Source organism: Ambystoma mexicanum, chromosome 6p (genome assembly GCF_040938575.1).
Source record: "Ambystoma mexicanum isolate Mex_15411 chromosome 6p, UKY_AmexF1_1, whole genome shotgun sequence".
Lineage (NCBI taxonomy): Eukaryota > Metazoa > Chordata > Amphibia > Caudata > Ambystomatidae > Ambystoma > Ambystoma mexicanum.
Genome location: NC_090935.1, coordinates 60,335,126 through 60,350,382, shown reverse-complemented (window position 1 = coordinate 60,350,382; position 15,257 = coordinate 60,335,126). Strand labels below are relative to the sequence as shown.

At 46.8% G+C, this 15,257-nt stretch overlaps 1 protein-coding gene across 1 annotated transcript in view; it reads left to right on the top strand.

The window, feature by feature from the left end:
• LOC138511207 (long-chain-fatty-acid--CoA ligase ACSBG2-like) overlaps nt 1-15,257 on the top strand; it is a 655,074-nt gene that overhangs the window by 520,820 nt on the left and 118,997 nt on the right. Inside the window, exons 11-12 of the mRNA XM_069626736.1 lie at nt 12,488-12,627; nt 13,293-13,539. Of these exons, the coding sequence (XP_069482837.1) occupies nt 12,488-12,627; nt 13,293-13,539 (387 nt within the window). The remainder of the gene's footprint in view (nt 1-12,487; nt 12,628-13,292; nt 13,540-15,257) is intronic.

The window sequence follows — 15,257 nt, the reverse complement described above, 5'->3', positions numbered from 1 at the left end:
TCTTCCCACCCGCCATTTTCTTTCGGCATCGGCCGGTCTGCTATTGGTGCCAACTTTTTGCTAGTCACGCATTGGGGGACGGGCTTTTTCTGTGGTTGCCTCGCAAATCTGGAATATCCTAACATTGTCAGTAAAAAAAACTGTCAAATCACTTGGCGTTCAGGAAAGCGTTAAAAACTATTTTGTTCTAGTCTACTTTGGTTTGGATGATGGCTCCCTCAGTCCTCTCGCGCACCAAGATACCCCCGGGTTACCGTGCGCTGTATACATTTCACTAACATAACAAACAATGACAGGATCTCTGAGCTAACACTCTGATGGTATTGTATAAGGTAACTTAAAGACAATACTCACAAGGATAAGGAATACCACCTGAAATGTCAGCGAAACCCAGAAACCCCAATGATTAAACAGGGACCCAGAAAGGCTATCATGGCAACGGGAGGATAAATTAATACATAAGACTCCTGACAAGGGACAAATAGGAATAGTGATTACAGAATATTGAGGTAAGCATAGGCATTGATACAGGAGCTGGCTACAACAACACACCACACCTAACAATAAATATGGAACAACGGGAGAAGTGCAAGGGAAAACAAGGAACAGACTCCAAGACAAAGTAAAATAACAGGAACAGGGAAAACGAAATTACAAGTAAAAAAATCACCCCTCCACCTACCCACCCAAAGAACAAAATGGAAAATCTATAAACGAGGGGAGTCTACGGTTCAAGGTTGCACTGCTGAAAAAAGCAAAGTCAAAGGATTAAAGAGCACAGACAAATTGGGCTGCACAGAAAAAGGAAACCACTGGGAAGAGCTGACTGCAAAACAGTAGACGACAGAAATGGAATCCAGGAAGCAGAGAACTCTAATAAGCACCCTAAATTTAAAATGTAGGGGAAAGGTAACAGGAAATAAGCAACTAGATATAGCTAAGAACCAGGAGCAAGGTACCAGTCACAAACAGGAAAAAAGCATCAATGAACAGCGCTGGACTGAAGCAAACTGAGGTTTCTAAAGCTGGCTAATGAGCACACACCTCAGGTGTGCTGCTTGCTTCAACTGCCAGCCGCAGGTGCTGCTTGTCCTCCACCCAACATTGTCTTGCAAGGGTGGAGATGAAGCAGTGGACCAGGCATTCTGAGAAGCATAGTCTTTTGATTAAAGCAGCATAGTGGCTGCCAAAAACCTGGAATGGATCCGGAAGGGAAGTGACATGGAAAATAAGGATTTAGCGCTACCAAATCACCACAGCATTGTCTTATAAGGTTTGAAAGGGCTGTTCAATAGGGAATAAACCCCAAATCAGGCCCCAAAGTGGCAGGAAAGAGCGAAGAGAGGAAATAGTGACAGGATACCCTTCTCACTCCTTGGTCTTCTCATCTCGTTCTCAGCTTTGTAATGTCTTTTATTTCAGCCTGGTTCACTATCCTGCCAAGCGTTACCTCGCATGCACACCTCTCTCAGCTTCTCAGTATTCAGGTCCCAAACCCCCTTCTTAGGTTTATAGCACAAATGCCAACCCTCCCGATTTAGGCGGGAGACTCCTGACTTTTCAGTGAGAAATATTGCTTTATCTCACATTCCCCCGCCTAAGATATTTCCAGCGCCAATACATTCCTATGGGAAAAACTACGTCTCCCGATTTTCTCCCTCAAAACTCCTTCTTAGGTGCGCCTGAATGTTGGCATGTATGTTATAGTGTCTTTCAATCATGCCAGGTTCACTATCCCGCCAAGCCTCTTTTTTAATCTCTCTGGGGTGTTCTCTCACCCAATACGTCCTTATTTGATCTCTCTGCTTGGTCGCACTGGGACGAGGAAGAAGGTTCTGTACTTCCTCACAAACATAGCCAGCCTATAGCATCTCACAGTGCTTTCCCGGTCCCCCTCCACATACCTTCCAACTAGGTCTGTAAGGATTCCGGTCCTCTGCAACACCGGTAAACTTCTCCAGCTTCCCCTCTCCTCTCGCGGTCTGCTCTCAGCTTCTGGCAGATACACCACGCTGGTTTCTCCCTGCACGTCGGGTCCCGCCTGGACCACTGGGATGGCTGCCTGCCACCGGACGTCGGGTTCCCCAGCCTTCTGGTAAGTCTTGGCTCTTCTCTGACTTTTCGGACCCCCCTTCCCGTGTTTGAGTCTGTAGCACGTCCTCTCTGTGCAGCTTCACTTCCCAGCTCAATGCTCCTCTGGGGCAGGACTGACACTGAGGAGAGTCCTTTGTCAGTGTTTATGGCAAATTGACTCTCGAGTCTCGGATAGCTAGCATGTTTGTCTTGGTTCTGCATCAGACTCTTCATTGCCCTGCTCTTCCTCGTGTCAGTACATTGGAGTCACCCATACTCGTTCTTCCCTCACTCTTCCTCGTCACAGTATTGTCTACCTGATACAGGGCTGCTATGTATGAGGTAACTAGCAGAAGAAAGATGAAACAGAGAGGGTGGGGTGCTTGGGCCCTATCCATGTTGTTGGGTGAGCAATGCCTGGCAGCATGGTGGTTAACATACCGCGTTCTCCCTTGATAGACCTCACCTCTGCCACAGAGGGGGGTCCCCTCCCATGGGATCCTTCTGCTGGGTACCACTCCCAGGGGCACTTTTGGGTAGCGGCCTCACCTCCCTGGGGAGAAATAACAACATTGAGGGATTTGTCACTCATGCCGCACTGAGTGAAGATATACCACTAATACATCATTTTGTTCAACAAGTTGAGGCACAGTGTCATGACTGTCAAAGCAAAGAAAGTGTTTTCAGCATACCCCATGATGACCGAATGTTTAAGCTGTGTCAAAATTGAAAGGAGTTTACAAACTGATGGACACAGAACACAGCACACTTGTCATGGCCACAGAACACAAAAACCACAACATCTAGTGATGGGGGAAATGGGTCACTTGACTCACTTATGTCCCTTTGGGACCCATAAACACAGGGACCCTTGCTGGACTCAGTCTTGGCACCTTTGGCGCCAGGCTCATATAGAGATGTGAGCAGGAACACTTTATTTCAGTGCAGGAGTGCTTTTGTTTTACAAGAACTTTCCAGGAGCTGACTCATCGGGTGTGGCTCCCTAGGCCTGGTCTTCATGTGCTGACTCATCGGGTGTGCTAGGGTGTGGCAGGCAGGCTGAACCTGGTGGGTGTGGCTTCAGAAGCTCAGCTATATAAGCTGCTCCATCCTTAAGGCTGGTGCTTCGTGTTACTGTGCACTCGCGTGCAACTTTACGCTCACCGCAGCTTGGACCAGTTTACTTACCTTTACCAGACGTTCTCCTGCATACTCACCTCCAGTGATCCTGATCCCCGACGCTGCAGCACCGCGCTCCACATCCACAAACTCGGACCCTGTGAAGAAGAAGACAGACGAGGTTAGAACATCCGTCCTAGGGCCAAGCCGCACTTGAACCCTGCGTGTCCCCTAGTTAACAACTACTGTACCGCTGTAGCTTTGTTCCTCGTTCCCTCCGGCTGCCGCCTCAAGCTCCCCAGCTTCTGCCGGGCCGGTAACATCACCTTCAAGGGAAGAAATCAAAAGAGCAACCATCAAAAGTGGACAGACAGCAACACAAGACAACAAACTTTACAATACAACAAAAACAGACGAGGCAAGACAAAGGCAAACAGGAACACTTACCTGAAGTATAGTGGCTTAGTCGCAGCAGGACTGGACTACCACGTGCAAGGGACCAGTGAAGGAACTCGGTCCAGATCTTACAAGCGCCCCTGCCAGAAGCAGCAGGACAGAGTGCTCGCCAAAACTAATCAACAGGTGAGCTTTTCCAGGGACAGCGCATCCCACGGGTACCACGGTTTGGGAGAAGGGGTCTGGAAGGGGATTGTCATGGTGCATGCTCCCAAAACCCTGAAACTGGCGAGCCCATCCCTGCCTCAGGCTTCCTTAGGGGCTTCTCAGGCCCCAGCTAGTCTTACCTGGACTCAGTCCTGGCGCCAGGCTCATGGTAGGTGTTAAACATATGGTCCATATACTTGGCTCTGAGATGCTAAGCCATTCAGTACAGGGTGTGGCTTGGGACTATTTTACCTGAGAGGCAGGATACAGTTAAGTGGACTATTTTCCTGGAACTACTTGCAAGGCTATTTAAACCGCACCCTGCAAACTGAACACGCTTCGCGTTATTCTACACTCCTGCAGCGTAACGCTCACCGTGTCAGTTCAGCTCTTGCTTCCCTTCTGCCACGCCCGTCCAGAGTCTTCTATCCATCGGCACCTGTGAAAAGAGAAGAACAGGAGTTATTCACACATTGAAGGCCTTACCTGCAGAACAACCTGACCTCGCCTTCTTCTTACCCACGGACCGCCGCATCTGTAGAAGAACCGAACAGAAGGTACCCTCTCGGGTAACTACTCACCTGAATCGGCCTCCTCCAGGACCCCATCGAGCAGTTCTCCATCATTCTGCATCGCACCGCCATTCGACACCATCAAGCGGTTCTTCCATCTTCTTCCTGGAATTGCGCTGCACCTCCCGAACAGAAAAGACAAAACAGGTTAGTCGCACACAGCAAAGGAAAGCTAAATAAAGCGAACAATTAGCGCATGTCGCACAGCGCTATACTTACCGGCAGGAATCCTGCTCATCATTGGCAGAAGAGTCATTCCATCATCCGAAAGCCGCTTAATGCCGCACCTGAAAGACAAGAACGAACATTAGATACCTTGAGCAGAAAGACTTAAAGCAGCTTTTCCAAGGAGTTATTGGAATAGAGACTTACCTGCTTACTTCGGTCCTTCCACTTCAACAACCTCCATCGGATCAGTGAAGTAACTTGATCCTGGAACCACAGTGCAACCGCACCCCTGCCAGAGTGTGCAGGACGGAGAGCTCACCCATTAAAAAACCAAGGTGAGCCAGAGGAAGAGAAAGAAAATCAGAAGGAGGTGAAAACCAAAACCAGCTCCATTCAGTTGGCTAATATCTTGTTTCGACTTGCAGGCGAACTTCTCCTGAGGCAAGAACGAAGAGAAGACGCAAGCTTGCACCCTCATTTAAGCAGAGCAACACCAGTGCAGACATCATCCTGCGGACACGAGCATGCCCCCGTGGAGACCTGGTGAGCGTGACAGAACGCAAAACCTTACACAAATTCTCTACCTGGGCGCCATGGAAACCTCAGAAATGGATCAGTTAGCTCAGCTTTTGGGGGAACTCCGGGCCGAGGTACATTTGGCTAGACAGGAATCCAATGCCTTACGAAGGGAACTGATTGTAGCCAAGGACCACACCGACGATCTCACCAGACAGTTGCTCCAGTCACAGGCGGGGCAAACACCGCTACCTGGGGAGGGGTCAACGGTACCCACTGCATCAAGCAATCCAGTTCCGGTGGTCCTCCTAGGAGCTGTACGCTTGACACCCCCAGAACGATTCGCTGGGGACCCAAAAAGGTATGCAGTGTTTATGAATCAGTGCCGTCTACATTTCCCCAGGAGCTTTTCCAAAACGACCAGTCCAAAGTGGCTTTTGTACTTTCATATCTTAGTGGCAGTGCTGCTGACTGGTCGGTCCCGCTGGTCAGTCGGGATGATCCCATCTTGCGAGACTTCCAAAGATTCCAATTGGATATGGAGAAGTTGTTTGCCCGGCGCTGCCAAGGTCAGGCATTGGACAATGAGCTTTTGTCTTTGCGTCAAGGCAAGCAGGATCTGCTAACATACATTGCGACCTTCAACAGACTAGTTGTGGAAACTGATTGGCCGGATGACAAAAGAACAATGCTGTTTTACCACGGTCTGAGAGGGGAGTTAAAGGACGTTTTAGCTCAAGTGGTTAATCCACCCAGAGACTGTGCTGAATACATAGACTTGGTGGTCCCACTAGATCACAGACTGCAGAACCGTAAGGCAGATCGTGCTAGAATCGATTCTAGGGTATTTGTACGCCCCAAGGAACACACCTCCAAGGCCACCGACGTGTCAGAACCCATGCAAATCGGAGGCTTCTGTCCAAGGCTGAAAGGGATAGGAGAAGACAACAACTGTGTTTGTATTGCGGGTCAGCCAGACATTTCCTTTGAGAGTGCCCAGTGAAGCCACCTAAAAAGGCATTAGGAGTCGCTGGTAAGGTCGAACCAGAGTCTGAGCCGGAAAACTTCTCCGCCCGGCAGGCGTAGAGGTCCGCTTGCCGAGCGAAAAGAAGGATTCCCAGACCTCACACCTAGTTTTGCCTATGGTCCTTATAAACCACAAACAACTGTCTCGAATGCATAGTCAGAGCATACATCGACAGTGGAGCCATTGGAAATTATATGGATCAAGAATTGGCTTCGAGGATGAACCTTTCCCTTTGCGAAAAGGCAACAAAAGACTTAGTCACCACAGTCGATGGAACTGAAATCACTTTGGGTCCAGTAACACACTCTACGACAGAGATGACTCTTTTGTGCCAAGACGGTCATCGGGAAACCATAGTGTTTGATATAATCAAGGCTCCACAATTTCAAATAATTCTGGGAATGCCATGGTTAGAATCACACAATCCTTGCATAGACTGGTGTGCCAAGAGGTTGACCTTCTCAGTCGATTGTGCTCAAACTTGTTATCCAACTAAAGGACCTTTGGTCACTGTAGCGACAACGATCATGAAACCAACCAACTCCCTACCTCTGGTATATCAAGACTATCAGGATGTATTTCAAAAGGATCAAGCCAACACACTGCCCCCTCATAGGTCATATGTCTGCCAGATCGACCTTGTACAAGGAGCACAAATTCCATGCGGTCGTATCTATGCTCTCACAGAGCCCAAGAACCTGCATTTGAAAAAATATTTAGATCAGTACCTGGCTAACGGTTTCATTCGCCCATCCAAGTCCCCGGCGGCATCACACTTATTCTTCCTGCCTAAAAAGGAAGGTGACCTTAGGACTTGCATCAACTACCGCGAATTAAATCAGGTCACTGTTAAAAACCGTTACCCGTTGCCTCTGATTCCTGATCTATTGGATCAAGTTAAAGATGCCCGAATTTACACCAAGTTAGACCTCCGCGGAGCATACCACCTGGTATGGATCAGGAAAGGGGACGAATGGAAGACCGCTTTGCGCACCAAATACGGGCTATTCGAATACCAGGTGATGCCTTTTGGCCTTTGCAATGCCCCAGCGGCATTTCAGTATTTCATGAACAATGTTTTACGAGAAATGATTGATGTGTGTGTCGTAGTATAGATCAACGACATTCTGGTATACTCCCGTTCAGAGCAAGAACACGTGAAACATGTCTGGGCAGTTTTGGACAAACTTCGACAACACAAACTATTTGCAAAGCTGGAAAAATGTTTTTCCATGTTACTGAGGTCTAGTTCCTTGGATTTGTCCTAACCCCTCATGGTGTGTGCATGGATTCACGAAAGGTTGATGCCATTCTCAACTGCCCGTCACCAACCTCGATTAAAGGAGTTCAGAGTATGCTCGGATTTTCAAACTTCTATCGTCGTTTCATTCCAGGATTTTTGCAACTAGTGCACCCCATCACCACTCTGCTACGCAAAAACAAGTGTTTTCAATGGTCCGAAGAGGCAGAGAAAGCCTTCCAGGAGCTAAAACAAATATTTATCTCAGCCCCGATCCGGAAACACCCTCGTCCAGATCTACCGTACGTGGTCAAAACGGATGCTTCCAGTCTGGCAATGGGCGTGGTCCTTTCACAAAGGGACCCCGAAACTGGTCAACTGCACCCAGTAGCCTTTGGGTCACAGAAGTTTACGGCTCCGAATTGAATTATGCTATTATGGACAAGGAACTGTTAGCCATCAAGGCGGCCTTCAAAGCCTGGCGGCATTACCTCTTAGGGGCTAGGCACACCATTACAGTAATTACTGACCATCGCAATTTACAGTACCTCAAGGTGGTAAAAGCTCAATCATCTCGCCAACTCCGATGGGCATTATTTTTTGCTGAGTTTCACTTTGTAATTACTTACCGACCTGGCTGTCGAAATGGCAAGGCAGATGCACTGTCCCGTATAGGAGTAGCCGAGGAATACACCAATCCCGACCCAGTGCCCATCATTCCTGGTGAAAAGATTCTTGGAATTACTTCATCTATAACGTTAGAAGACATTCAAGAAAGAATCTCTCATCTCATGGACTCCAACGCCTTAAAGAATTGGCCGACCAAAAGTCCTCACCATTCAGTCACAAATCAATTACCCTATTTTCAAGGACGTCTCTACCTACCCAGCAGAGAACTTCAGGAAAACGTGGTCTCACATTACCATGACTCATTAGTATAAGGTCATCCTGGAATTGCAAAAACTGAGGCCAAGGTCAAACAGCATTTTTGGTGGCTGTCATGGCATAAAGACATCAAGCAGTTTGTAATATCCTGTGGAGTTTGCGCTCAAAACAAGGCCCAGAATAAAATATCACCAGGCCTGCTTCAGCCATTAGACATCCCACCTACACCTTGGCATACCCTATCACTTGATTTTATAACAGACCTTCCATTTGTTTTCGAAAATGGGCCATTTCATCCCATTAAAAGGATTGCATTCAGCTTCAATTCTGGCTAAAGAATTTTTGGAACAGATTGTCCGAATTCATGGATTTCCTTCCATCCTGATCTCAGACCGTGGCAGCCAGTTTATCTCACGCTTCTGGAAGAAATGTTGCGAGTTAGCTCAAATCGACGTAAGACTTTCCACCAGTCACCATCCCCAAACTGATTATGGATCACTGAGTATGCCCCCTACATTCCAGTACAGGTTAAAGTCCCTTCTATACAATCTACGGGTTACACCCATGAACTTCCAATCTTGACCCGCCGCAACTTCTGGAAATGCCAGCTGTGAAAAGTTTGCACTCTACCATATCCCAAGCCTTCAAACAAGCAACGGATCATCTAAAGCAAGCTAAGGAAAGGTCCAAGAAATCAGCTGACGTGCATAGAAGTGAAGCTCCATGATATCAGGTTGGGGATGAAGTCTGGTTGGCGTCAAAGCACATACCAGTGAGAGGGCCTCGTACCTTCAACCCCAGATATTTAGGTCCATATACCATTAAGGCCATTATCAATCCGGTGGCTATGAAATTGGACTTACCCCCGCACATGAAGATTCATCCTGTGTTTCATGTCTCACTTTTGAAACCAGCGCAACCTGGAACACGAGTTGTGAAACCACCGAAACCGGTCACAGTAAACGGGGAACCTGAGTTCGAGGTTAAAGAAATTCTTGACTCAAAAATCACTGAATCAAAACTATTTTACTTGATAGACTGGAAAGGGTATGGACCACATGAAAGATCATGGGAACCTAGCGAGAATGTGCATGCTCCTCGGTTCTTAAAAAGGTTCCACCGCAATCACCCAAACAAACCAGGACCAATGGGTGAGTTTGCTTTTAGGGGGACCTTGGGGGGTGAGGGGGGAGTGCTGTCATGGTGCATGCTCCCAAAATCCTGAAACTGGTGAGCCCATCCCTGCCTCAGGCTTCCTTGGGGGCTTCTCAAGCCCCAGCTAGGCTTACCTGGACTCAGCCCTGGCGCCGCTGGCGCCAGGCTCATGGTAGGTGTTAAACATATGGTCCATATACTTGGCTCTGAGATGCTAAGCCATTCAGTACAGGGTGTGGCTTGGCACTATTTTACCTGAGAGGCAGGATACAGTTAAGGGGACTATTTTCCTGGAACTACTTGCAAGGCTATTTAAACCGTACCCTGCAAACTGAACACACTTCGCGTTATTCTGCACTCCTGCAGCGTAACGCTCACCGTGACAGTTCAGCTCTTGCTTCCCTTCTGCCACGCCCGTCCAGAGTCTTCTACTCATCGGCACCTGTGAAAAGAGAAGAACAGGAGTTATTCACGCATTGAAGGCCTTACCTGCAGAACATCCTGACCTCGTCTTCTTACCCACGGACCGCCGCATCTGTAGAAGAACCTGAACAGAAGGTACCCTCTCGGGTAACTACTCACCCGAATAGGCCTCCTCCAGGAACTCCATCAAGCAGTTCTCCATCATTCTGCATCGCGCCGCCACTCGACACCATCAAACGGTTCTTCCATCTTCTTCCTGGAATTGCGCCGCACCTGCTGAACAGAAAACACAAAGCAGATTAGTCGCACACAGCATAGGAAAGCTAAATAAAGCGAACAATTAGAGCGTGTCGCATAGCGCTATACTTACCGGCAGAAAGACTTAAAGCAGCTTTTCCAAGGAGTTATTGGAATAGAGACTTACCTGCTTACTTCGGTCCTTCCACTTCAGCAACCTCCATCGGATCAGTGAAGTAACTTGACCCTGGAACCACAGTGCAACCGCGCCCCTGCCAGAGTGTGCAGGATGGAGAGCTCACCCATTAAAAAACCAAGGTGAGCCAGAGGAAGAGAAGGAAAATCGGAAGGAGGTGAAAACCAAAACCAGCTCCATTCAGTTGGAAAATATCTTGTTTCGACTTGCAGGCGAACTTCTCCTGAGGCAAGAACGAAGGGAAGACTCAAGCTAGCACCCTCATTTAAGCGGAGCAACACCAGTGCAGACATCATCCTGCGGACACAAGCACGCCCCTGTGGAGACCAGGTGAGCGTGACAGGGATCAGGCGCACAAGCTGGCATACTCATGCCCCCTATTCTCCACGCAGGAGCAGTCCCGAGCAGCATCACCTATTACCACCAGTCACCACATAAGCGCAGAGGGCGAAGTCGGACCCGAGCAACTTCACCCCCGGGAGGGCTGCAACCGTGCCACAACACCTCCTCAGAGACCAGGTGAGCATAACAACATTGTAAACAAGTAACCCAACTTGACAAATGACACCGCTACCAAAGTGGAGGGTTTATCTTATAAAAAACATGCTTGTTTCTGCAGTACTCAAAGACAGAGGTTTTGGTTATGGATTGAGATCAGCTCACCAGTAGCCAACCTACCACTTCCACCCAACATAACCAGTCAACTAGTAGGACTACCAGCTTAGATACAACATGCATGTTAGAAAATATTCCACACAAGACACAACAAACGGTACCTGTAAAGAAAACCTGTTGGGACAAGTTACTCATGTTCCCAGCGGCCGTCACTATGGTTGTGTCAAGGGAGCGCTCTATACAGCGCACTGTTGACAACTATCACAGGGAAGATGTTTCACCATTTGACAATGATCCATTTAATTGTTCAAAAGAAAAGAAGCTGTTTTGGTTGTTCCAATTTAGCTTGTAAAATGATGAGCTGCCCGCCAAACCGTTTTGTGCAAGCTGATTTTTAGCACAGTTGGAAATATTATGTATGAAACACGCACTCAACACATTGCCACAAATGTTTGGCGTCTTTAATTCATGAAAAGCAATCTAAAGTCATTGCTGTCCAAGAAATGAGCAACAGAGATGCAGAGTCCAATAACTTATGTCCATAAATGCACATATAATGCCTATATTTGAGGTGGAGGATGACCACTATTAGAAATTGCAATGGCTGACTGAAACAAAGAAAACATATTTGAGTCTGAGAAAGATTAAGAGGTTAACGAAACACACCACATATAATTACAGCATATTATTCTAACACGTATATAGATTTTGATTAGAGAAAATGGCCTTACATTTATCATAGGCCAGATTATCTAGAGCAGGGCAATTTTTCACAGAGTGGCTTTTCTCGAGACCAATGTCTAAGGGATCAACATTTCTGTGAGGGAGAGCCAGGATAGTATTTGTAAGAGTTGGCTAGAGAGAGCCAGAACCATTCTCGAGAGACTGGCGCATGGGTATTGTGACTTGTGTGTAGTGCCTCACTACAGAGAGAGTCACCATGTGCATTTCTTTTTCTATTAGGCCAACGATGAGGGGGGGGAAGGAAATAATGTGTGGCATATGGCCACCGTGATGATGAGTATCTGCTTGAGGCAAAGAGCACATGAAAGTACTCTATTTTTAGCAAAATCTTGTCTGTTAAAGAAAGGCATCCCTCAAAGATGTTTTATGATCACAGATGTGATTTACCCTAGGAAGTGTGTGCATGTTCTTCCATTGGTGTAAAAGCATCACAGCAGTTGTACTTTTTTCAGGGAACAAGGAAAATAGATTGGAAAAAGGGGTAAGTGCATGGTAAAATAAGATAGGGATGAAGGGTTGCATGTCCACCATTTTAAATATTTAAAGAAGATATGCATGTAAAGGTGCTTCTACAACAATGCAAATGCATACAGATGTCTTTGCAAGATAAAAAGATATGGATCAATTACCTGTTCCCAGGCTTGGTCACCTCGTCAGGGTGTGGTAGCTGTTATGCATTATGATTATGTGTAATGATACTTGAGTGTGTGATAATCGAACATTCTCTTTATGGGGATTCCTAATTGAGGATCACTACATCCACAACTGCTGGCTCTTTTCAATTCCGTGTTACACATCTTTGTGTGGTGGGAAGGGTGGTGGGATTTCACGAGCAAACTTTCAAATATGAATTTTCCTCTGCACATCAGACTCTGCTTGAACAGTAACCTCACCGCGTGACCTCTTATCTGCAGAGCTAGTCATCACAGCGGGCGGGGAGAACATTCCACCTGTCCCAATTGAGGACGCGTTGAAGGAGGAGTTGCCCATTATCAGTAATGCAATGCTGGTTGGAGACCAGAGGAAGTTCCTGTCCATCCTGCTCACTTTGAAGGTGAGAATGGAAGGGCGGAAATGCTGACAAATGACCCAGATGCACTTGTTACCCTCCATACCATACTAGCTGTTTAGTCTGGCCTTTCATGGGGCATGTTGCTTAAACCTATTATGTTTAATGGAAATCAGGTGGAATACACACTGCCTGATGTTCCTTAAAGTACATTAGGGCAAGGGAAGGGTTTCCAACATTTCAAGTGCACAATTCCTACCTCCTTATAGAGACATGAGTCATACAACCTACTCAAGCTCTGATTGTATTGCCTGCCATAAGGTTTACAGCTATGTGCTGGCTCCCAAAGCCTTTGCATGTGCACTGCACTCTGTGCACCATATGCTCGCCCCCCCCCCCCCTCCCAGCTTCCGGGAAAGTTATTGATTAAGAAATATGTATCTTGATTTGTCTATTTTGTATATTGTCTTAGTATCTTTGAGAGGTCCATTCTTCTATTCTTTCTTTTCCTCTTAATTTAGTTTTATTCCATAAACATCATAATCATTACATAAGTGAGTACAAAAATCAAGTTAATATACACATATTATCCTATCATATATTATCTATATAAGTCATTTCATTAAATGTCCCCCATCTTTCTTCTATTCTAGCTTGTCTAGGGGCCGGTCTGGCATTATGCTTTGACTTTTCTCTTTATTTTCTTTCAGTGCACTGTAGATGTAGACACAGGGGAACCCCAGGACGAGCTGACCACAGAGGCGATCCAGTTCTGCCAGCAGCTGGGTAGCAGCGCCACCAGAGTGTCGGAGGTGATAGGCACCAAGGACCCAGCCATCTATGAGGTGATCCAGGAGGCGATGGACCGGGTTAACCAGAAGGCCCCATCAAACGCCCAGAAGGTACAAAAATGGGCAATCCTGGGCAAGGATTTCTCCATCGCTGGAGGGGAGTTAGGTAAGTAGAAGCGGGGGTTTCTTTGGGGCTCTGAGATTCGGGTCTGGAGGAACATTGTGAATGGTGATAGCGGGACAAATAATGGCCAGTGTGCATTTGGATTAGGACAATTTGCATTTCCACTTTAGTTTATTTACATTTATAGAGCACATGACAACCACACAAGTAGTTTCCTGGTGCTAAGGCCCTGGGGTAGGCTCATAATAAGTAAACCACTAGGTTGCTGTACCGTAGTTGTGCTGCCTTTGGCCATTAGCCAACACAATATGTCTCATGTCACCTGGCCCTGTGAGTATGAGAGGCCCAATTAGCCCTAGAGGGATTTGGAACTCGTAGTCGCAGCCAAGCGTTCTTCTCTTTCTTGTTCTAGCCTCAGCAAAGGTAAAGGGTGGGTGCAGCTGCACGTTGTTCAGGGAGGAGAGGATAAAGCCTGGAATTAGTGTTGCATATTCTGGGATAACAAAAGCTAGAGGTCATGCACCTGTGTAAAGGTGGTAAAAATACAGGATCATTTAAGTCTGGTTATGTTGTCACTACATTTTTGACTGGTAACAGAATTACTTCTATTTTCTATTTTTACTGCACCGCCAAATTCAGAGTTTAACCTTGAAATGGAGGATTTTCCTCCAGAAAGTTGCTCACAGCAAATCAACAGTGAATTATAGTTTAATTCGTTCATACCTCCGCGCAGGATCCAGCAGTAAATGTGTAAGACCGAGTGGTTCTAATGGAAATAGAGTTTGCAGTAATTGCAAAGCGAAACTGCAGAATTACCGCCAAAATTGGAAAAAAATATAGTGTTTGCCTAAAGATCACACGCCTGCACTGCAATGCCTTTATATAGCAGTGATGATTGTTTTCCTGCCTAGAGTCTATGGGTAAAGTACCTTCAGGGACAGCTGGTGTGTGCTTCTGGGCAACAACAGCAAAATAGGAGACTACAGTAGCCGCAGTTATGATATGATAGGTTATAACGCGCTTAATACCCAGAAGGTTCTAAGTGTGGACCCGGGGATCGAACCTGTGGTGCTCTGTGTCTTCTTGCTTCCAAGGCGAGCACATTGCCCATGAGCTATCCTCCAGAGACAAATTAGCCCGTGTGCATTTTATCGCAGTACACATTGTAATCCCTATCTGGCAATATCATGCAACAAAACATCCTTTCCTCAACTACATCTAGTCGAACCAAATGCACATACAAAATGTGCAAACAAGACAAAGAGGGAGATAGAAATTGCAGGGGGACATAACACCAAATGTGTGTGTATGTCAGAAAGAAAGGGATAGTGTGTTAGGTCAGTATTTCATTTTTGGGGGTTCTGCCATCTAATTCTATTGGGCCTCTACTCGTTTTGCTTCCCCCCCCTTTTATTTTTTAGCTTCTCTGATTTAATTTCGTTTTGGAGTAACTTTTTGAAGTCCCTGAGCCTATAGCGTAATTTCTAGGCCATATGGATCTTATAACAGTGGTACTTTCTAAGACCCTAATTTTGGCCCTATTGTGATTTTATCACCTGCGACGAATCTCACGGTATTGTCACTGCTTCCATGAGGCCAGGGAGGTGAGGACGCTGCCTAATAGTCTCCCTAGGGGTGATACTCATGGATCTCATGGGGAGAGAAATCCTTCATGAAACCATTGACGATGGCCATGGAAGAACGTGGTATTCACTTACCCTTTTGGTACCCCCACTCCTTATCCCCCACTCAGATCCCTC